This window comes from Triplophysa dalaica, chromosome 20 (assembly GCF_015846415.1).
Source record: "Triplophysa dalaica isolate WHDGS20190420 chromosome 20, ASM1584641v1, whole genome shotgun sequence".
Lineage (NCBI taxonomy): Eukaryota > Metazoa > Chordata > Actinopteri > Cypriniformes > Nemacheilidae > Triplophysa > Triplophysa dalaica.
Window position 1 is genome coordinate 17,719,820 of NC_079561.1, and position 23,317 is coordinate 17,743,136.

Sequence of the window (23,317 nt, forward strand, 5' to 3'; positions counted from 1 at the left end):
CTCCATAAAAGCACATATGACATTTTAGTCACCGAGACGGTCTCTGTGTGATCAAAATGTGTACCATGAATGACTGTTTTAATGAATGAAGGAATGAGGTATTGATTGAGGTAATGAGGTACTTGCGCATTACAAAGTGGGAGATCGAAAGAAACTCTGGGTTTGCCAAAGAAAACCTGCTCTTGACCAGATAGGGTTCACAGAGTAAGTTAGTATGGTTACTGACTCTGAGTATAAGTTACCTCTCTTTTAGAAACGAGCTTGACTTACCCCGCTTTCTCTTGTTTGACACTCCTCACATTCTGAAACGGAAAACCCAGAGTTTCCCTTATTTCAGGGTTGATATATTCAGAGTTTTCACTAAACCTTTCTGAAACGGGCCCCTGGTAACTTATTTTTAGTGAGATCTGGCAACACTGGCATATGTCAGATTTATATAAACTTCTAAAATCCTAACAAACCTAACAACAGTATAGGTACTGTTTTGTTTGGTTTTTGGACATCCATATACAGTACATGCTATTCTAGTCTATAAACAAGGACCGTTTGTTTATTCGATTACATCAACCTACAGTTATTTATCATATTGTTTCGAAATTCCAATGTATTTGGACATCGAGATAAGCCTGAGATTTACAGACACACACGATTCACTTAGTTATAAATCTGTCCCATTCCAAACTGATATACACTGCATATACGCTGCAGAAGACAGTGATACAGTAATGGACATTTGTCCCTGTGAAAAGTCACTCCTCTCAAGATCCAAACTAAAAGTGTCCATCTGCCAGAGTCTATTTTCCCTCATGATGGATCACATTCAGAAGAGATAAAGTATTAATCCCCCACTTTTGGCCTTTTCTTCTGTTTTCATCTTCTCTCACTCTTCTCAAACTAAATTGGTCACCGAAGTTGACTTTTTATCACATTTAAAATGATTTCCAGAGATAGGACTTTAAAACCGTCCTCAAATTTTGCTCAATTGAAACTCAGGGCACATGAAAAATCAAGTACCTTTTGCTTAATGTGATTTCGAGTAGAAAGTACAGTTCCTTTGGACCTAGAGCAACACTCCTGCATATGGGGAGTTTTACAGAAATGCAAAGAGAAATTCTTTTCAAGTATGCATACTATTTTAAAACTCAAAACACGCATGTTTAATTGTAGGTCAACACAAGTAAAGCAAACTTTTGAAATTGTCTGATGAAATCAATAGTGAGCAAATGTTTTCTCATAGCCGTAGTTTTGATGCACAAAATGCCTTTATGTCCTGCTCGAGTATGAACACTAAAGAAATTTCAGATTAGTTATTTAGAAACCATTCTAATGAACCAATCAGTGCTTTTGCTTGTTTGTTTGTTTGATGTTGTTTTAGGGGCAGAAAAAACAATATTCAGCCAATTTGTCTATTTCAGATATTTTCTGGATGCATAAATTCATCTCATTATAAAAAAAAAAATAATAATACGCAAACAAAGCAAATGCATATTGCTTAGATTAAATGTCCAAGATTAATTGAGGTAAAAATGTTTAATTGAAGATTTTCATATGACATGGCAACAAAGAACAAAGGTGCACTAACAAAAAACGTGACTGTGCACAAAAGGATAAGTAGAAAAATATATATTTTTATATGACTTTTACATTGTTTGGTGTATGGATTCCTTTTCATTCTAACACAACCCATGAATGAAGTATATTAGGCTTAGAGCCCTGCACAGGCCTCAAATCTAGGCCCGAGAAGCACGGGTTGTAGCCCGGCCCTTTTCGGCAGCTTTTCGGCAGTCTTTTTTCCGCTCCACCAACACAGTTAATACTACTGTTACGGTCATTAAAATAGCTCAGATTTTGTATTGAACGGAAAAGTGATTATATTTCGTTTAAAGCACTTTGAAGCTGCACTGAAACTGTAATTTTGACCTTCAACCGTTTGGAGTCCATTGAAGTCCTCTATATGGAGAAAAATCCTGAAATGTTTTCATCAAAATTAACCTTCATTTCTTTCTGACTAAAGAAACTAATATATAAACATCTCGGATGATATGGGTATGAGTAAATTATCATGAAAATTTATTTTGAAAGTGAACTACTCCATTAAGAGAACAGTCAGTGTGAAGAGCAACAGCAGAATGATCTGAGCACTTCATGCATATTTTGCAAATACAGTTTACACGAATAAACAATACACTAGCTGTGTGAGAATTCATCCCCTATCTCCTATTTAATGCATTATATCGGGTGTCGGCCATTTTTTTGTGTTGTCTGAATTTTGAGTAAACAACTCATTCCTTTATTTGTTCACTATTTTTTTACCCACAATGCATTCTGATTTTGAGTGTACATTCGATGAACACTTGCTCACTCATATGTCCCATGATACAACGCGAATCAACCGTCTGATAATAATCAGCTGGAGGAGAGTGCCTGTTAATGCCATGAATGTACGTTTATACACTTGTGTTTGTTCTTGTTGACAGCTATTTTCAACTTTTTGAGAATAAACAGATTAAATTAATGTTATATGTAGCATTGTTTTATTTTAAATATATTAGGTTATTTTTTTAAACGTAAAAATGTAATACTTAATAAACGTGGCAAACATTTGTTTTAAAATCTGTATTAAAAACGAATAAAATAAACGTGACGAATAATGTAAAAATGAACTTTACCGTTTTACAGAACAATCCATAAAGCCACAAAGGTGTAAGCATTATGACGAATGTCTGCGACTGTCAGACGCAGGATATATTACGTCAGCGTCCAAAGTCGTTCACTCATTTTCATTCATTTCTTCCCCATATAGTGGACTATTCAGCATTCGGTTTATAGGGATAGTGAACGAGTGAACAAGTGAGCGAATTCAGACGCAGCTGCTGCTGTTCAATATTTTAACAGTTGCAAGACAAAGTCATAACTTTGCAATCACAAAGTTAGAATAAACAACCCTTTTAAATACATTCTACAAGAGCAGCAGTTATACAGAACGCTACATTTTCCTAATATACACTATCATACTTTTCTGCACAAACTTATGAGACGTCTACTTCTATGATATATAACCTATTGTCATTTCTCTCCATTCTGCTGTGTTAACGTGTTCTTTTGCTTCTAATTCTTGCTGAGGCATTAATAAATTGCAAAAGTTTTCTTTAGATAGACAAAAAAGTGAAATGTTACATTTCCCTTAGAGAAGAATAGAAAACAGGAAGAACAATGCAAATGCAAGAACTTTTTTTACATTTCCTGTAGATAATGTAAGTGATCTTTTTCTTTAGATGATATGTGTAAATTATTATTAGACAACATCCAAAAAGCACACACAATGAACACCCAACACGCATGCAGCGGCCACCCTCTCAGATACTGATTCACATCGGAGATTATCAGAGGAAACGATGACAGACACATCAGCTGTGGTTTGCTGTATCTCACACTGACGCAACGATTATGACAGACACAGATGAGAATTCTCCCTGCCAGCAGTTTTCTCCTCATCTCACAGAAGTTTAAGCGTCTCAGAGGAGGTCATTTGATGGATGGTGCTTCATCCATACTGACCACAAATCCTTTATCTCAGCAGCTTTTGTGAAAAACAAAACACAGCCGCAGAGGAGAGGAAACAGAATTTAGACTTGATTTTTTAATCTTGTTGCAGAAATGCACTCTTGCGATAAAGAGTCCCTTAATTGTGAAATCTGAACATGATCCAAATTTTACAGAGGATGACAAGATTTCAGGAACACTTACATTTAAAGGACCCAGTCTTTGGCTGTTTTAGAGGCTTTGATTAAGATTTTTGGGTGTTTAACAGTGGATGTTCATGTACTTTAATTTAAAAAAACGCTTATATTTCAAAGATTTCAAGTCTATTGTTCATCACTGTCCCTCTTCTCACAAAACAACTGGATTTCTTCTGGTCTATATAATGTCCCTCCTTCCGAAACGCTTTGATTGGTAAAGCTGACCAGGTCTTTCATGATTGGCTTCCGCTTCTCAGGCTGTTGTGATTGGTCAGTGCCCCTCTCACTTATATTCATAAACTTTGGCTTTTAGCAATTAACAGTAACAATGGCTTCAACTAGAATTTATCAGTTAAAAACATGCGGATCGATCGAAGTGTAACAGAGGTCTATTAGTGCATGAGCAAACGTCAATCTATGTTAGAGATAATTTTTTCCTACTATGACACCGGACCTAATGGCGTCAGACCGGTTATATTAAATGACACTAATAACAGAAGCATTAGTTTTGCCTTTTTATATTCGACCCGAGTTGAATAATAAAACAAGCAGATTGACCATGAGAAATTTGCAAGCAGGACTTCACAGGACTTTTCATAGAAGTGTTTAAGAGGTGAGCGCACACACACAATATCAGTGTATTAAACAGAACAGCTTTCACAGCCGTTGTTAAAGTCATGGAAGCTGTTATTTGACCGTTGGTTATCTTGGAATGTGTGTAGCTGAATTCTTATTACCACCTGTAGGACTGTGATGAAAGTGAAAGTAGTTTAGCACGTATTTCAGTCAAATGTATACAATCTCTTATAACCATACACTACTCCATCGGCTCTTCCTCTTCTCTGAGGAAGACCTCGCCCCTTTTTTGGCAAATTCCTGTTGGCGGAGGTTATTTAAAGCACTCGGAATAGTGACAGAGGGCTGTAGTCTGATTCAAGCCGTTCTCTGTAGTACTTGAAAAGACAATTCTGTTAAAGACAATATCTCAGTTGGCACTGAACTTTGAGCTTTATCATTTTGCAGGTATTATTTATGCTCTAACAGCAACATTACATACTAACTAAAGGGTTGAAAAATGGGATCGCGGGGAACTTGCTCTTTAATTTTTTTTTACAGTTTTTACATTTTCGAAAGAGCAAACTATAAAAATCTATAAACACTGTATAATCTGTGCAGTTTAAGACAATATTTCAGTGATTAATTTAACTTTGCTATATATTGGCCTTCTTGTCCTATAACAAAGACTTGGTGTCAACAGTCCAAATGGTTACAGTTTTTCAGACAGACCTTTTGCCCTTTAGTTGAACGGGCTAAGTCAAGGCCGAATCGTGCTTTGTCACATATAGCTTAATGGATCAGATCGAGAAGCCATTTATCATAAAGCGGGCAGATAAAACCTGTTTGCTGGCGGAGGGAAACCTCAGGAGAGTGAAAGTACAGAAGTCAATGAATGTTTCACAGGCTTTGCTGTCCTTGTGTTTCAAATGTTTGATCAGACCTTCATTCAATGGTTTCCTTGGAAACCTGAGATCTCACCAGAAACCTTCAAGGATTTACTATCACCACTGAATGAAATTTTTGTCCTATTTACCGCTCATTAGAACACTAAAAATATTTTGCATTTTAGATCACAAAGATCACAGTCACAGTGATTAAAAATTAAGTTTGTGATGCCAAACGCATGGTACAGATTCAGCTGTATGATTATTTCCGGAAAAGATGAGCTGCTGGAGGTGAAGATGGACAAATACAGCTCAAGCACACAATACATAATCGCATTTTCCCTTCGGGTTGTTTACATTATGCACGTATGCGCGCCGATTGTCAACAAAACACAGTCATGATTCAATTTGACTCACCGGGTGTTGTTCATGTCCGGCATATTTTAGCTCTGGGACCGGGCCATCGATCCGTTTCAAACGATCTCCAGATCCAGCGTTATGTCCACGGTTTATACGATATTCATCACTGTTAAGTGGCATTGATGGGTATGGTCTTTCTCATGCTGCCTTGTAGCTTTCCTGTAGCTCAGTGGTAAGAGCATTGCGTTAACAACGCAAGGTTGTGGGTTCGATCCCAGGGGATTGCAAATACTTATGTAAAATGTATAGGATAAAGCAATGTAAGTCGCTTTGGATAAAAGCATCTGCCAAATGTCTAAATGTAAATGCCTCATAGACATGTGGGCGTGGTCTTCCTCTCACACTAGCACGTGGGCGTGGTCTTTCACTTGGGGATGATGTGTGGGCTTGCTTTTCTGGGAGAATGGTCAATAAAAGAGAATAGGATCCTGGTTATGAAACGGGATAGCGTTAGAAAAAAGCAATACTGAAGCCCCACCCTAAAGTAACCGGCGAAAAAGCGAATTGTACAAAAATGTACGAATGAGATTGAACAATTCATACGAATTAGCCACATTTTAAAAAGCTTTTTATCTGTGAGATTGTGTTGAAAGCTCTCATCTGACACGTTCATCGACATCAAAATAATATTCAGAAGTGATTCTTTCTCTGAGAATCTGAGGATATATTCTGCCTGTTATTGCCTTCACAAGTGTTTTTCTTTCTTCATGTTTTTAAAGAGGTGGGTGTAAATCTCAGATGATTTGAATATAGAGCGGGCTGTCTCCTGGCTGTCTCCAGACAGGCAAATCTAATCTTTCATGATCCAGCGGCATCTATTATTATTAGTTTTGCAATGAAAAGAAAACTCATTTGGAAATCAGAAAGAGATAATTAAATGCCAAACAAGTTCATCCCCAAAGACAAACCACCATGTATTACAGACTGTGGAAATGCAGTATAAGAATTAAGACATCTTAACTGGATTATATTAAATGGGTCTTAAAGGTCTGACCTCTTACTACACACATGACACAAAAAAATGATGTCATTGATTAGTCACCCTGAGTGCTTTCCAATTGAATTCGCTGTCATAAATGAAAATATATGAATTAGTCTATGACTCAAGACTTTATAATTTGGCCAAGTTAGTCATGATTATGCGAGCAAGACGTGTCGCGCATTGGAATTAATCTGTTAAATTCAAGGTTCTCAGTGCACATACAGAAGATATCCAACCAAGGACTTTTCATACTAATGTCCAACATATTACATCATAAACATTAATTTGATTTGACACAAACAGGATAAATATTTAATCATGTGGAAAATCTTTTCAGTCCGAGATCATCACGCTTACCATACGACATCTGAGGGGTGTCAATGGGTCATGCCTGTTCTGTTACATTGGGTTTCAACGTCACGTCTTACCTTGACATCCCACCTATACAGGCCGCAAACCCATTATATTAATCAAAAGGCAAGGGTGCCATTCATCTGTGGGAAACCTGCATGTATGCTTCAAAAGTGATAAGGGCCCGAATGAATGGACATAATTTTTATTAAATGCTAAAGTGCAAAAGGGCAGAAGTGAAAAACCTTGAAATGTTTTAAAGCTGTTTATCAGAGAAGAAAACACAAGAAAACGTCAGAGGAACGTGTTTGATGCTAGGGTTGAAAATGCACGGTCATCTTGGTCTTCATGATAGCATAAAGAATCGTGATTATAGAGCACTGTTAAAAGATTCCTAAGATGCAAAGATGAGACCTCTTAGACATCAATTCGATTAAATGGAGAGCAAATGGAAACTTTTGTTTGAGTCTCCTGTGTCTCAGATATTTTGTGAAAAAGAGTTCCTCATCAAATTTACCCAAATTTGACCTCTCCTTTTATTTTTTATATCTTCATTATTATCAATTATTTTACACCTCCATGCACTTCATGGATTAGAAAAATGGCCTCATTTGTCTTTTTATTGGTCCCTTTTTTGAGACAAAGTTGATACTTAAATGAAACGCAACCTAGAACCAAGTCAAACATTCTGAGCAGAAAAATGTCTGCACAATGAAGTTTTCCTCTTGGTTGTTCCATAACCTTTCTATTGCACATAAGGTTCCCTATAGTGGAACAAGTTTCCAGACTATGAAAAGGTCAGAAAAGAATTGTCATTTTAAGAACTTTTGACTACAGGGTTCTTTGGGGAACCAGAAATATTTTTTCAATGCGAAGCTTGAGTATGGTGTCACTTGTGCTCAGTGTAATGATTAAACACTTACACATTTACTTCTAATAAATACTGTTATGTAATTGGCTGTTTACACAATGTCAGACACACAGCATGAATAATGAATTCCTGACTAATCGCACCAGCTGTGGAGAATTCCTTTCATGAAAATAATTACAAAGTATTCCGATCAGATGTGCCAAACAGAAGCATTATAGCCAGGCTTTTGTTTGGATTCAGCACTGAGCCGTGATATTAATGCTGTTCAGTGATAAGGACTATGTTGGCATTATTCCAAAATCATGCAAAATGGCTTCCTTCAATCTGGAAAATTACCCTAATAAAGAGAATACATTTAGGAGGATTTAAAAAAAGAACATTTACTCACGGCTGGAAAACAGCAAAGTCTCCTCCTGAGAAGAGAAGTCTCAACCCAGAATCATCTCCAGACATTATTAATATCAAGTTCACAACTTTTTTTCTTTGTTTTATTTCGCATATTTACTCCAATAGACACAAAAATGTTTTCTTTTTCATTTAAGAAATACAACATTTTTTATTCATTTTTTCTTTCAATTTATTGCAGTGTTTGTTTCAAACAGAGATGGCGATAGAGAGACAACGATTTCAGATCTAAGGAAATATATCTATCATAATTTTTTTCTTGTTTCAAACAGTGTTAGATTATTTTGGTTTCTTAATTTACTTCAATGCATTTTTGGATTGCACTCCATCAAGAATTTTGATGTTCCTTTAGAATTTAACCAAAATGAATGTGTCTGAGGCAGTATAAGTTGGCACCTTTTGGACATAAGGTGCGTTGCTGACGATGCCCTAAAACCTTGCTTTCGGAGGCGGTTCACTGGGTCTTAGTACAGAGCGATTTGGTCAATTATTCTTAGGAGCAGGTCAAAGATGACAAACAAATGAATATATGGATTGGAGAAGTGATGCGTGGTTACCAAGACTGAAGTCTAGACAGACAAATCAATACTGCCAGTTTTGAAATTCACCCAAATGCTCTTTTATTTTCTCCATCGCACTACCACACGGTTTCTTTAAATCTCTCTTGTTTTTCTGCTCTATCTCTATGGTTTTGTAATAGCTCTGGTTGATGGTTGCTTCAATAACTCTTGTGTTTAATATTAAATGAGGCGAGGCCAGTAAACAGGGACTTTGTAAGTATTCCACATTAAAATCCGTCTTACCTGCCGAGGTCTCCAGCGGATGCTCGACGGGCCATTGTGTGCATCCTGCAGAACAACATATTTATCATTCCTGAACCGTGAGAGAAAATGGCCAAATTGACCAATTATTCAGAAACAGAAGTGCAGATTCTGCATAATGTCAGCTCTAGAAATGTGCAGAATTGGCTGTTGTAGGGCTAGGCGTCCGTTTAGCGGCCTGCTTTCGCTGCTTGGGGGGATTTAATATTTAGAGTAATTGGACGGCTGCTGTTGACTCCAGTGAGGCTTCGCTCCTAAGTGAAAAACTTTTAAAAGGACAGAGATAAGTAAGCAATGGACACAAACATACCAGGTGATCAATCGTCTTATCTAGAGTATTTCACAGATGGTGAGCCCAAGAAATGTTTCCACATACAGAGTATAAATAAAAAATAAGAAAGGATTTCTCGCACGAGAAGAAAAAGATAGAAGAGAATTTGACTTTATTCTATTTTATAACATTATTGATTGCAGCCGACTTTTTCCATGTGCATTTTGTTAATCTTTGTTCATGAGCTGTTCTCCAAATGTTGTTTTATTCGAAGAAAAGAAGTTAGCCTACTGACAAATATATGTGTTAAAACAATCACTGAAACGTGTGTTTTAAAGTCACACATTCAGGTGAAAGGTTTGTTAAAACACATCTGAAAATATAACTAGAACATTTTCTGAAGAAAAATGTTTTAGTGGTGCTTGTTCGTGCGATACTCTCCAACATGAGACTGAAATGCTGTCGTGATTGTTAGCTGGTTTATTATTGGCCCACATCAAAACATCTATGATATTCTGAACTAAATCTGGTCTTACTTTGATAAACGTTTTCGATTGTTTTCGCCAATAAATCTCAAGTCTTTAGTAAGAAGCTGCATTTTATAGCCATAACAAACATACCAACTCACCAAATGTAGTTTTGGAAGCTTTCTGACTCCTACTCAGATTGCAACGCAACCAATCTTCAAAGCCCTGAAAGTGTCTAAAGACATCGTAAAATTGTTCATGCGACTTTGTCACATTATATTAATTTAAACTGAACCAGCAGAGATACATTTTTGTGTGCAAACAAACAAAAATAGTTACTATATTCAAAATATTCCTAATTTGAGTGTTAGTTTCCACCGCGCATTCCCGAGACCCACACGACAGTGCATTGGGTGTCAGCATCGCTCGTCGCATTCTGATGTAGAGCCTCTGTGGTCAGAATGCGCATGAGTCAAGGAATGCTGATACAGGATGCTCTGTCATGTGGCTCGTGTTCGGTTGCGTTACAATCTGAGGAATCAGAAAGCTTCCAAAACTACCTTAATTTGTGTTTTGGGGGAAATTGGAGGTCATACAGATGTTGAACTACTTGAGGGTGAGCAATTTATTGCAGAATTTTCATTTTTGTCCCGAGTTACCCTTTAAGACATAATGTTATGTGGTACATATTCCAAATGCAGCTCGATCTCATGAGAATTCATAATTTTATAAGAGTTCGAAAGTTAGTATACATTTGTTTGATGTGAATTTCACTAAAATGTATATGATTATTAGAAGAAAAGCAATAATGAAGCACCTTCTGTTGTGTAAACCTTCAACATGTGCATGTACAAAATGAATGCAATACCACTAATAAAAATTTATATTTTAAATGTTATCTTTAAATATTTTTGCAATCTCATGTATGCAAATTTTCCCAAACTTACTGTATTATCAGCTCAAATGTTCTTTCTATGGCCAATTTCTGTTTCTCAAAGAGGATAGATGTGTTACAGAGCATTTATGAAAGGAATCGTCTGACAATAACTGAACAATGAAAACAAAATAATGTTTAATACTGCAAAGCCTTGAATTAGAGGTTACAGATATTCAATACCAAGACACTTTCTATTAAATCAAGCTTTGGATCTGATCGATTGAACATACAAGTGAACAAAATGAACAAGAACTATTTTTCTATTAAAGATGCTTTAATTTAATTGGACAGAAACACATAATGGGTTAAAAGGCCGTTGTTAAAACCAGCATCAATCCAATGGTGGAGTCAAACACATTTTTGTAATTATTAATCAATGACATGAACCCAGTGTCTCTCTGGTGTCTCCTGTTGTCTCACCTGATGGAAATGTTGCACTGTTGACACAAAGATAATCCCTCGTTTTTCTGCATCTGTCCATTCTTTGTCTGAAACAAGTTCCTCGGATACATTTTGATCTACTTTGGTAACTTTTTAACAAATGTACATGTCTTTGATTCTTCATTTCAGAGTATCAGGAAAGATGGCATGGAACAACAATCTTCAAGTGAAATACAAAATATAAACATTGACATTTAGAAAATATTGCAAATCATAAAAATAGGTGTTTTACATACAATATAAAGATGACGAAAGCTTTCTGCACAGATGAAAACCAGACAATGTTAACTGAAACGCCTTGTTTTCTCCAAGCATTTTTCTTAGTTTTCGGACAATTAAAGCTCATTCACAGCAAGAAAAAGAACTTTAAAGATAACTGACAAAAACTTTATTAGCATCCACAGCAATTATATTTAAAAATGATTTTTAAAACATTAGTTTTACAGTTATCTTTCCTGCTATGAACAGGTGAGTCCAATTCTGAGATTCAGCTTGCTCAAAGTTATATTTTCAAATATATCTGCAACTCTTCTCTAATGGTGTATACTTGTAAATTAAAATTACAGCTGTACTAACATGAATGCACTTAGATCCTGGAGGACAAATTGCATGTGGTCACATGACCATATTCCACCAGCAGATATTCCAGATGTTGATACTCTCCAATGTTATCCATATTGATCCTCTCGTGATCTTTATAATGCCCTACTGAACTATTGCAAATTTTTTAATCAATCCTACAGCATTTGTTTAAAATAAATGAAAATACAAAAATTTGGGGCCAGTTTTCCTTGGATTATGATTTGGATTTATTAAATTACCACACAACCCAGAAAATGGTAGAAAACTTGGCCAGGAATTTTCTCCCAGTGCTGGGAGACAACATTTTCAGTTCAGCCACCAATAAAATCAAAGACTAGCACCTGTAAATAATGATCACAGTTCCATACTTAACAACTAAATTCTGAATATGGCTTATGACTTGTTGAAGTTAATGATATTTAACAAAAAATAAGAATTCAATGTGTAAATGTTCAAATACACTAGATTATAATTATCCAAACATCAGTCGAGTCAAATAACTTGGTGCCAAATTTTGAAAGAATCGCCTGCCTTAATTTCTTTAAATTTGTGTAAAAACAATGACATGATGACATATTATACTGTAGATTGTAGGAGGGTATTCACAGATAGATGCAATGTTTGCCATACGGACTAAAAACTGAGAAATATTTCAGACGCACTGGTCTCTCTTTCGCATACGGTAGACTCCATTGGGGTTTAAATAAAGCAGGTCTGTATGGACCATATGCTTCACTAATCATTAGTTTTCTGGACTTTATATCCTATTAAATATTGAGTTAACTAAAAAAACTGATAGAACACTGATAAGAAGTCCTGTTCATTTGAGAGGGCAATTTTTAGAAAAGAAATAAATAAACTGTACATCTAAAGTAAAGAAATTGACTTGACATTACAATACTTGCTAAGCTGTCAAGATCAAACCCTCAAGGGTGCAGACCCTAACCAAACACGAGACTCAATCTTCAAGGATACAGTAGTTCACCCCAAAATTAAAATTCTGTCATGAATTGCTCACTTTCTAGTTGTTCCAAACCTACATTTCTAATTTCTGGTGAAAACAGAGACATTTATTTGGACCAATGCTTGTAACCAAACAGTTATTGGACCCCATTGTTTTTTGGGACTAAACCGATTTTAACAAACAACTATTGGCCGATTCCAAAACCGATACTGGTCGTCAATTGCATACAGTACTACACAATATTACCTAGTTTTTCTGCATTCAATTAATTTAACTGAACATGAATTGGATCTATTTATCATTTTAAGAGAGGCACAAGTGTAAATGTGCCTAAATGTAAGTTTAGATAAAAATACAACAAGACAACATGACAATCTTCAAAGTTGATTATTGGAATCCAATATTTATTTTATTAAAAACATTAACTCAGATTTGACGTAAATTGGAACATTTCTTTAATAAATGTAAATAAAGTCGGTGCTGTTGCTATTTACAGTAATTATTTTGCTCATAGAAAAACATTGGATATTCAGACATCCAACTCATTGCCTCCATGCAGTTAATTAATAAACCGGGGACCTATTAAATCCATTTAATTTTTTTCCTAAATTCCATTTTTATTTTTCTGGATTCTGTGTTTCCTTTTTTTTTGGTGTATGTTAAACTGAACCAGAATCTTACACCTTACGTTTTTTTCTTTTCCTGCTTTTAGTCTACTTACATTTAATTCCTAGTTTTGTAAAATATTTGTAGCAGTTTTGTCATGTTGTCAACTTGACTTTTATTTTGACGACGGACTTTAATTTTGACGGCTCGCCGCAAAGTTTGACAGCTGCTTCTCTTAAATGAAATAATTCTCTTAATTTTCAGTTTGCGTCCACCAGATGCTTAAAAGTCCACTACAGTAAGTTACACCAAACCACACCACTCATTCACACGCAGAACAAGCAGATTACATATTTAAACAGCAGGTGAATAATTATTAGCGCTATTCATAGAACAATTAGAATTTTATAAACTTTTCAGTGCTACTTTCCATCCGTGTTTGCTACTTTCCACCTGTGTTTTCCACATCAAGGAAATCATAGGGCCCTAATAAACCATCGGTATCGGCCTTTTTCATGCTATTGCCAATATGCCGATGGTGTTAAATTAATTCAAAATCAGCTGATTAATATCGGTGGCCGATACATCGGTGCATCCCTAAGCATTCTTCAAAATATTTTCAAAATATATAGACATCTGCCGGATTAACCGAAAATATATATCACGTGATTTATGCAAAACTTGTGAGTGAAGTACGGTAAAATACTGCTGCATCCGAAAGCCAGAGGGTGCTCTCGTGCAGAAGTACGTGCAGTCCAAATACGCACTGCAGAAGAAGACCATAACACACGTAGTTCTATGAAATGCCTAATGACATGTTTTTTATCACTGTTCCTCAAGCCTCATTAGGTATTTTCATGATAATTAGTTATCTTTATAATGATGATGTTTGACGGGTGTTGCTTTTATAAATCCACATTATAAGCGACTCAAACTCGCACTGCTTTTAGATCAAGCTGCATTTAATACTGATCCCAAAGCCGTGCTTCACGGACAAGATACGCATAAATAAAATAACTGATACCTTGCATAATTGCAGCAAGCTCGATTTCAGCATGATATATTAGTAATCGCGATTAATAGTGCACATGTCTAATCAGAACAAAGATATGTATACAGATTTTTTTATTTTTGGGTGAACTATCCCTTTAATTCTTATACCAAGACCCAGAACCAGACTGACAATGAACTGACACTTAAAAAGTCACAATTTATTACAGAATTCCTTCAAAATACTGAGACACTTCAAGCAAGAGCCACTGCATTCTTACAAAACTTCTGAAGAACGATATTGCACCGACCTATGTTATAAACTGCCGTCTATAAGCAAAGACCAAGACTTTGAAGGAGCAGTTCACAAAAAAATGAATAGTACATGGCAAAGCAAACCAACCTATAGAAAGCGTAAGTGATGGAGTGATATGTTGTAATGAGTAAATTTGGGATGGGAGGGATACAGCAGATTGTCTGAACTAATTGGCACCTTTACACGTCATACCCCCTCACCAACCCCCCCCCCCCCCCGATCATGCTTTGTTATATGCTGTCAGAGATTCTGTTCAAACAAACCGTGCACTGTGTGAAGTGAATGAGTGAATCACAGAAAAATTCATTTTAACACCTCTCAGCACATAAAAAGTGTCAATGTTTTTTCTCATGTTTGCCTAAGATGCTAGATTCAAATCAATAATCACTTTTTCAGTTTTAACCAAGATTATATTTAACGGATGTCCCCTGACGTCTAACACAGTAACTTTAAATGACATCACTTACTAAACCAACAATGAGTCCGCCGTTGAATCTGCTAGGAAGGGTTTATGTAGAACGCCAGCTGACGGTAGATGAGATATTGCACTGCAGTCTCCAGATAATTCATTGTCACAATGTAGTCTTAAAACATCAGTTGAACGATTTGGAGATGTGATTCCATTCGGACGCCTTCAGGGCTGCTTACACGATGACGGTTGTTTTGCTGGACAGAAAAGACGACAGTCGTTCTAGTGTATGTGCTTTACAGGGGAAATATAAGAAAGCCTGAAAAGGTGGAGTATTGCCATCCGCCGACCAGATTGCCCTTCTCCAGCTTCAGGTAAACTTTGTCTTCCTTGTTGAGGTGCAGGAGGACGCCATTGGTGGCCGCTTCACGCGTGACGTCTTTGTCCCCGGCGAAGGCAGAAATGACCGGCTTTCCATTTAACATTAAATTCACCTAAAGCACAGAGAGAAAAATCAATGCAGAGACTCTTATTCAACACATATTTTGAGTAGTAAAACCCTGTTTACACCAAGAACGATAACTATAATGTTTTAGATAAATATTTTACACCACAAGTACTGTATTGATATAATCATAGCTATACAGAGGCACAATATGGTTGGGATTATTGTCAGAGCATTTCAATAAAAGCCAATCAAAATTCATTCAGATTTCAGGAGCCCACGGATTCAAATTGTGAAACTGCGGCATGCAGGTTTAAAATAAACCTGTTGGCGTGGATGACTTTAGAATGATTATACATGGCTCTCGTTTTACAGACAGGGCTTGCTTAAATCAGGACTAAGTCAGATTTTTAAGCAGATTTTTTTATAAACATACCTTCTTGGGACAAAACAATGGCACGGACACGTTTCAAGATTTGCCAGTACAAGCTTCTTTCAGTTGAGACAGCTCTGTTAGTCTGGGATTAGGTTTAAGCATCGTCTGTGAAACTAGGCATAAGTGTCCAATATTAACGATTGGCAATTTTTCACATATGTTTTCTTAATATATTCAGAATAAACTAAATTTTGTCTGACTCTGCATTTATTGTTATCTGCGATTTGAAATAAAACTACAGTTCATCCAATACTGAAAATTCTGTCATCATTCATCATCATCAGATTGTTCCAAACCAGAAAACATTTCTTCATTCTGCTGAACACAAAGAAAATTTTTGGAAGAATGTCAGTAAACAAACCGTTCTCATCCCCAATTTACTGCCAAAGTAAGGGAAAAGAAATACTATACAGTCAATGGGAGATGTGATCTGTTTAGTCTCTTATCCAAATGTTTTCCTTGTTGTTTATTTATACAATTTATAATTGTTTTGTATTATAATTTAATGTAAAATATGTCAGTACCATTGTTTTGACATATATTATTTATTTAAAAAAAACTTTTTACAGGATTTCCTTCATATACTGGCAATCTTTTGTTAAATATAACAATTATTGTGAGTTTACACAATCATGAAAATATCATGATGACATCTTTCACAATCTCTAAATATTATACTTTTTCGCCATCCTGTTCATTTTCTCACCACATCACATTCTCCGGTAAGCCCTATCCCTTCCCTTTTTAAAAATGCTTATAATAAAACATCATTATTTTCATTTATTTAACTACTAACACACAACAGTAAAAAGTTACTGCGGATCAGATATGACACATTCATGCGAATTCATTATAACACTTTCTCATTATAACACTTGAAGGTTTTTCCTAATTGAAGGTCTATGAATAGAAAATGATTTTCATCTATTAAAACATGTATTCACAAGACGTACATCTGATGCTCAATCAATCATAAGATCCTAAGAATGCAACGGATGACTTTAAAATACATTATTAATCATACATGTTTTAATAAAAGTTTTTTTAATATAGCTTTCAAACATGACTTAAAATGAGAAACCGTGTGACATTGTTTCTTTACTCACTTGGATGGTCTGGCTCTGGTAAACTTTAATAACGTGAAAGTTAAAGCTGTAGATTCCTTTCCGGGGACACAGGAACACGGATTCCAGCGTGAAATAGCTTCCTACATTGACAAGAACCTGGAAAATGATATTTCAGAGGTATCAAAGAAGACACGGAACAAATAATTCGACAAATGCCTTTGTGAAATCCAACTGTTATTTGTTCTGTTTAGGATTTGCTCTTGTGATGCTGAAAGACCGTGGAATACTTTAGCGGGAGATTACAACAGACAGCTGAAATGAAAAATGCATTCGGTCATGCATACAATTGGACCTCTCCACATTATTCAACGGCAGCGGTGAAGACACAATTCATGATTTCCTCCTGTCATTCAACCTACAGATGTTTCTCATTCAAGGGCAGATGGATATAAAACACAAGAGCTATATATTGAAGCTCTGCATGTTGAATTTAAACGTTTTACGCATAGAGGCGACATAGATGTGTTTATACTTGAATGACAATTGAGGGTAACAGTATAACACACACTTCATTTACACAGAAGCAGACCAATACAGAGTCACTCAGCAGTGTAAAGACTATGGAGTGTGAGACTAAAGTGCCAAAGCGAAAGCAAAAATATAACACAATCCTCTGGTTTTTAAGACAGTTCTGATTCTCTCCCTTTTTATTCGTCTCAAGAAACAGTGAGTGCTGCTTGTCTGTGCAAAATGCATCGCCATATTGGCATCGCCATATTGATTGCCTCCTTCGTCTATTGACCCTTTCAACTACACAACATTTTTTTGCAATGAAGAGTTTCCATAGATTTGACAGGTTCTTCATGCATTCACACAGAGGCAAAATATTTGATTTGTCAATGCATGCTGCTGCTGATGACAATGACAAACACATAGACTTTCTCTTTGTTTGGCTTTTGGAAGAATTAAACAATTTCCAAATCTTTTATAGTAAACAATGAAACTGAAATCCTGTCATGCTACATGGTTCACAAGTTCACACTACATGGTTTTAAGCCCGATTTAAGCCCGATTTGCAAGTCTTTGAGATCGCCGACAGGTCAGCGCTCGCCAATCATTGTGTGTGAACTAGTAAACGACTCATCAAAAAGGCTCCCTGACGCCAGACAAATATCTAGCGTGATAAACATCTGGAGCTGTTGTCGGATTCGACATCATGTAATGTCAAGTGAAGTGACGAGCCACAGCCAATGACTGCAAGCCATTGGTTGAGGTCACCGGAACTGCCCCCACATGCGGATCCATTCTTTAACTCATATCTTTTGTTTTTTCCTTTTTCTAGGCTTTTCCGAGCAGATCATCAAGCAAACAGCTTGAAGCAGAAATTTCATTTCGAAACAATTCCTGTGTCGCATGTTTTTCGTATCATTTTCCGTTCCGTTCCATTTCTCGCATTTTTTCGTGACTAAATGTTGTTTGGGGACCGGATTGAGTCAGAATTGTTCATTGTTCACTTGTGTAGTGTGTCACCTCCTGTTGCAGATCATTTACATTGTGTCTTGTATTGTGAACACATGAACAATTTATACTTCAGATTTCACAGCGAGCAAGACATGTAGTCTGAACAGCTCTGTGATCGGCCGACGTTTAAAGTTGTGTCATAATGTGAACTTGGCTTTAGTGGCAAAGAATTGTCTTGTACATGTACAATGCCACACAACTGGATTACAACGATTCAAAACACCATAATCAATCTCGCAGGACTCAAAATGAAATTTTGGATTGATCTTCATAAAAATGGATTAAAGTGAACATAAAAAAGAATGCGTATTTATCTGTCCACCTGTCTGACATCATTCCCAACCCCTCCAAAAGTGCAAGTTGCGCTCTCTCTCTCTTTCTCTTTCTCTCTCTCTCTCTCTCTCTCTCTCAGAGGGACAGAGGGTTAAATCGCAATGGATTAATTTTCTGTTTTGACAGAAAGGTAAACTTGCAATTTACAAAACAAGGAAAAACAGATTAGAGAATAGGAATGGAGAAGAGGTCATACCTTTATTGAAAGCTTTTGTTAAATCAAGACTTACTATGGAGTTTAAATATTACAAAGCTATGAATTATATTGAAAATTACTACAGTGGTGTTACAAATGTTTATTTTGTACTGTGGTGGATCAAGAGCTGGCTTTGACATTTTGTGGATAAATGTTATACATTTGTATTAATGGTATGTTGAATTTAATGCATTTATTGTTTTGATATGTTGATATGTAAATATTAAAAAAATGTCTCTCTCTCTCTCCAAAAAAAAAACGGAAATTCATTGCTCAGCCAAATAGGCTTTATCGATTGCCTCCAAAAGTGTGAAAGCACATTATAAATCAGGGATTTTGAAAATAACACTTTTAAAAACAGTTGCTTTAAATGATTCATGAATTAAAATCACAATTTTAACCCAAGCTTTTGTTATATAAGAGGGAATAGTATTTACGTGAACATCATGTAAGTGTCAGAACTGAAAACGCCCTTATTACTGAGATTACATCTGTCATTGACACCAGGCCCAGCGAATGCCAGGTTCTGGAATGCATCTATCTATGACGACATAACGACTACTTCTCTAGAACCGCCCACTGGTCCGCGCATGACAATTCTGAAGTAACACAAGTGACGCGGAACCAGAGCGAGCTAGCAATAAACAAACATGCCTTTAAAGATAAATATTGTGTTCCCTGGTTGTGGACGAATACAGTCGCTGCATAACCTTCCTTCAGATTCTGATATTAGGAATGCGTGGTTAAAGTTTATTTTTAAAGACGTTCCAGCTCATGTGGGAAAAACATGAAGCGTTTGTTCATTTCATTTCTCAAAGGATTCCTTTATGAAGAAGGAACTGGATTTGTGGAGAGAATCAAATTAAAAAGCAGTGCCAGTATTGGCGCAGCAATCTTATGTGAGTAAAACATTTTTGTACTATGTGTCACTATGCTTCGTAAGAGATCGCTTGATGTGACCTGAGCACTGTTCACTCGAGATTAGTATTATCTGGGGACCTACAGTCGTTTATTTATTAATTGCAGAGGTTCTCTGTGATCTTAAGCCAAAGCTAAACTGGATCTCTGTGGTTTGGCAGGGTCATATACAATTTTTCAAGGTTTTATCCGATTGTGAATAATGGAGGCTGTTTGTATTATTTGAGGTGCTGGAAAAATCCATAAGTTTCTATATTTATCATGGAAACTCGTAACATTTGAGACCCGCGATCGCGGTGATCTTTCGTCCGGGTCGCGATCACGGGTCTCAAATGCAGACGGGTACGGTCACATATAATTAAAAGTAATACAATTATAGGCTATACAAACTAAAGCCTGCCATCACATCCATGAAACAAGTAAGTAAATTTGCGCAAATCATCCCGTGCAAATGCATCACATGAAACACTGATGTGAGGAGGTCATTTATGATTCACAAGAGGTCTCCAGATAATACTGATTCCGAGCGAAAACTGTGAATGCTGCTAAAGTGTATCTAACTAATTCAAAGAAGGCTCCAACTACGCAAACTTCTATCCAATCAAAGCAGTGTGCGTTTACTTACAAAGTCTTCAATGCGGCAAGCCCATTAAAACCGAGCATTTGTAGAGCTGGCCTTAAAACGTGGGAAGAAAATAGCCTATTACTTATTGATTTTGATGTTTTTTAATTTAACGTCACAGGAACGTCATAAGTCGACCTCATACAACAGTATAAAACAATAAACAAGGCCAGTTCATCACATCTCTAAGTAAGATGCCTTAGAAGAACCACTTTTGCCTGAATGTTCCATCAAAAACCAATAACATTTGAACAAACTTCAAAAAAAAGAAAGAAATGGTTCTTATTATAACCAACATGGTTCTTCTGTGGCATCACTGTGAAGAAGGTTTGCAGCCCCTTAAGGGTGGGAAAAAAGTTTTGGGGGGGATTTAAATGAGGCACAAAACAAATATATACACATTTTTAATTATTCACTATTTTAAACACTAAAGATATGCTACGTGTTTGACATGCAATGCATACAAATTGAAATAAATAAAAAATTGCAAACCTGAAGCATTTTCTTAGAATCTTAGACCCCATTGTATGATACATGAATATTTACAAAAACAGCCTGAACTCCCCAGATACATGAATGCAAAAAAGGCTTTGGGTTCGAACTAGCTGTGATGCTGCATTAGGATTACTCAACATTCCAAACACAAGACCCTCGTGGTCCACAAACAGGACGACTCAATCTCTCTCCTGCAGTTTGTGAGGTTTAAGGTTTAAGTAACCATTCCCTGTGGTGAACCCAGAGCGAGAGGCTGGCCAGACGGCTTATTGGACGGTGTTATTTGTGTCAAGGCGGTGAGCGTTCAACCCGCTCAGGGGCCGAGAGCAGCTGGCCAGTTTTGTACCTTTTTACCTTATTTTTCCCTGATCCTGCAAGGCAATAAGAAGGGAATAAAACTGATTCACAGCTTCAACTGTATCTCAGCAAAACTGAAAAATAATCTTTACCTGTATGCTGCAATTCAGCTCCAGCAATTAACAATTATATTTGTGTCTTGACTGTCTTTGAGAAACAATACACACTATCTATCTATCTATCTATCTATCTATCTATCTATCTATCTATCTATCTATCTATCTATCTATCTATTATATGGAGGTCTGTGAACTGAGACACGTATCCAAATGGTCTAGAATATTAATGCTTGCTTCTGTTTTTCAGGAGAAGAGGGAGGGAGTAAATGAATCATAAAATGCAAACCTAAAGCAAGTTAAATGAATCTCTTTTTAATCTATTTGAAGGACATTGTTAATAAAGCACAGTTTTCCTCAGCAGAGCACACCTGCAGGCGTTCTGTTTGATCTGACCCTGCCTGAAGATGTTGCCGCATTTATTCTCCCCGTCTTTGACCAGGAAAGCACAGTGAATTGAATCAGGTCCAGTCGTGCTGGATAGCCAGAGTAAAGAATATACTGCACAACCCGGACAACTTCATCCATATTAAAAGGTTGAGAACATGTTAGAATCATTTGCAACTCAATATTTCAGCACATCCTTGAACGTTTCTCATTAAAATGCTTTTAAAATCAGATTAAATTTTAATCATAGCATGCATAAGACAGCGATACATGGAAAGCCATGTAAGTCTACAGCACAGACGCACGTTTTGACCGTGGTATCTGTTTTGTTAAATATTTTTCTAGTTCTTCAGCAAAGAGTGACACTCATCACTGTGATTATTCATATAATTCAAAAACAGCCCAGTAAATGTTAAATAAGAACCTTTTTACAGTACATAGTTCTGATAACTTATGTTAATATGCGATATAGTTATTCACGCATCCATGCATTACGTTAAATGCATAACAATTAGATTATTACATTCGTAACTTGAGTAAAATTATGATTATTGGCAAATTGTTGTCAATTTTATAATTTCAATAAATTACTTTCGTCCTATTAGATAAAATATTTACTGTCATGCCAGAGTAAAACTAAGCAGCATGACACTCTATATGACACAAACAATAGCATCCTGTAGAAGTATGTGTAATGCACCATATTCAGTATACATGTAATGAATTTGTATGAGGCCTGATTGTACTTACTGTAGCGTGAACATTAATGTAAAGCGTTACCCAAAAGACTTTACAACACAGCATCATAACACAATTTATTACAAAGCAATGACAACATATGATGGTCCATATAATAAATCACGTACATCAAGCCATTATTTATAACTGGAACATGCCCTGTCAAATAAAGTGACTTAAAACTTTTTGGATAAGGGTTTTCAACTGTGCCTTCCAAAATATTATTCCCAAATCTTAAAAATAACATGCAACATATCAAAGTTTAAAATCAGTTTAGTGTATGTTATCTTTACCTGGTCGAAATATATGATCCTAGTCTTATTGCTCATCTCTGATGGCTCGTGATTGTTGCTTCTCACCGCAGAGAAAGCCACTTTGGAGTTGGCCGCGCGCACGGAGATGCCGAGCGGCGAGGACGAGCTCTTCCAGTCGGCAGGGTTCGAGTCGCACACCACCAGACATTTTCCCTCCAGGACGATGGGCTCCGTGTCATTCTGCGCCCAAACGAACTCACACAAGACCAAGCAGAACACAAAAGCCACGCAGTCGACGCACACCTTCTTACGGGGCTTTACCAATACCATGATTGACAATTTCCAGCACAGCCAAAATCCGAAAGCGCTCACGGGGTCCCGTCACTGCGCGTCTTCTCCGAGATTGCGCACGTATTTTCCAAACATCAACCCGACGTTTACAAATATCTAAATGTTACATTAATAGTCATGTTTTAA

General features: G+C 36.5%; 1 protein-coding gene across 1 annotated transcript; it reads right to left on the reverse strand.

Annotated features, from left to right (window-relative positions):
* Positions 1-14,902: 14,902 nt before the first annotated feature.
* cbln4 (cerebellin 4 precursor) lies at positions 14,903-23,305 on the reverse strand. The gene is made up of 3 exons (XM_056733608.1): positions 22,880-23,305; positions 17,003-17,119; positions 14,903-15,509 (listed from the first exon to the last, which is right to left on the reverse strand). Exons 1-3 carry the CDS (start codon positions 23,168-23,170, stop codon positions 15,312-15,314), a joined length of 606 nt encoding a protein of 201 aa, XP_056589586.1. The 5' UTR covers positions 23,171-23,305; the 3' UTR covers positions 14,903-15,311.
* Positions 23,306-23,317: the final 12 nt, after the last annotated feature.

Bases quoted from the DNA above. Each gene is read 5' to 3' on its own strand.
- cbln4 (XM_056733608.1), bottom strand. From the start codon at position 23,170: ATGGTATTGGTAAAGCCCCGTAAGAAGGTGTGCGTCGACTGCGTGGCT. The intron at 17,120-22,879 runs GTAAAGATAACA...ATCATTTTCCAG, and splicing joins GGATCATATATTTCGACCAG to GTTCTTGTCAATGTAGGAAG. The intron at 15,510-17,002 runs GTGAGTAAAGAA...TCTGTGCTTTAG, and splicing joins ACCAGAGCCAGACCATCCAA to GTGAATTTAATGTTAAATGG.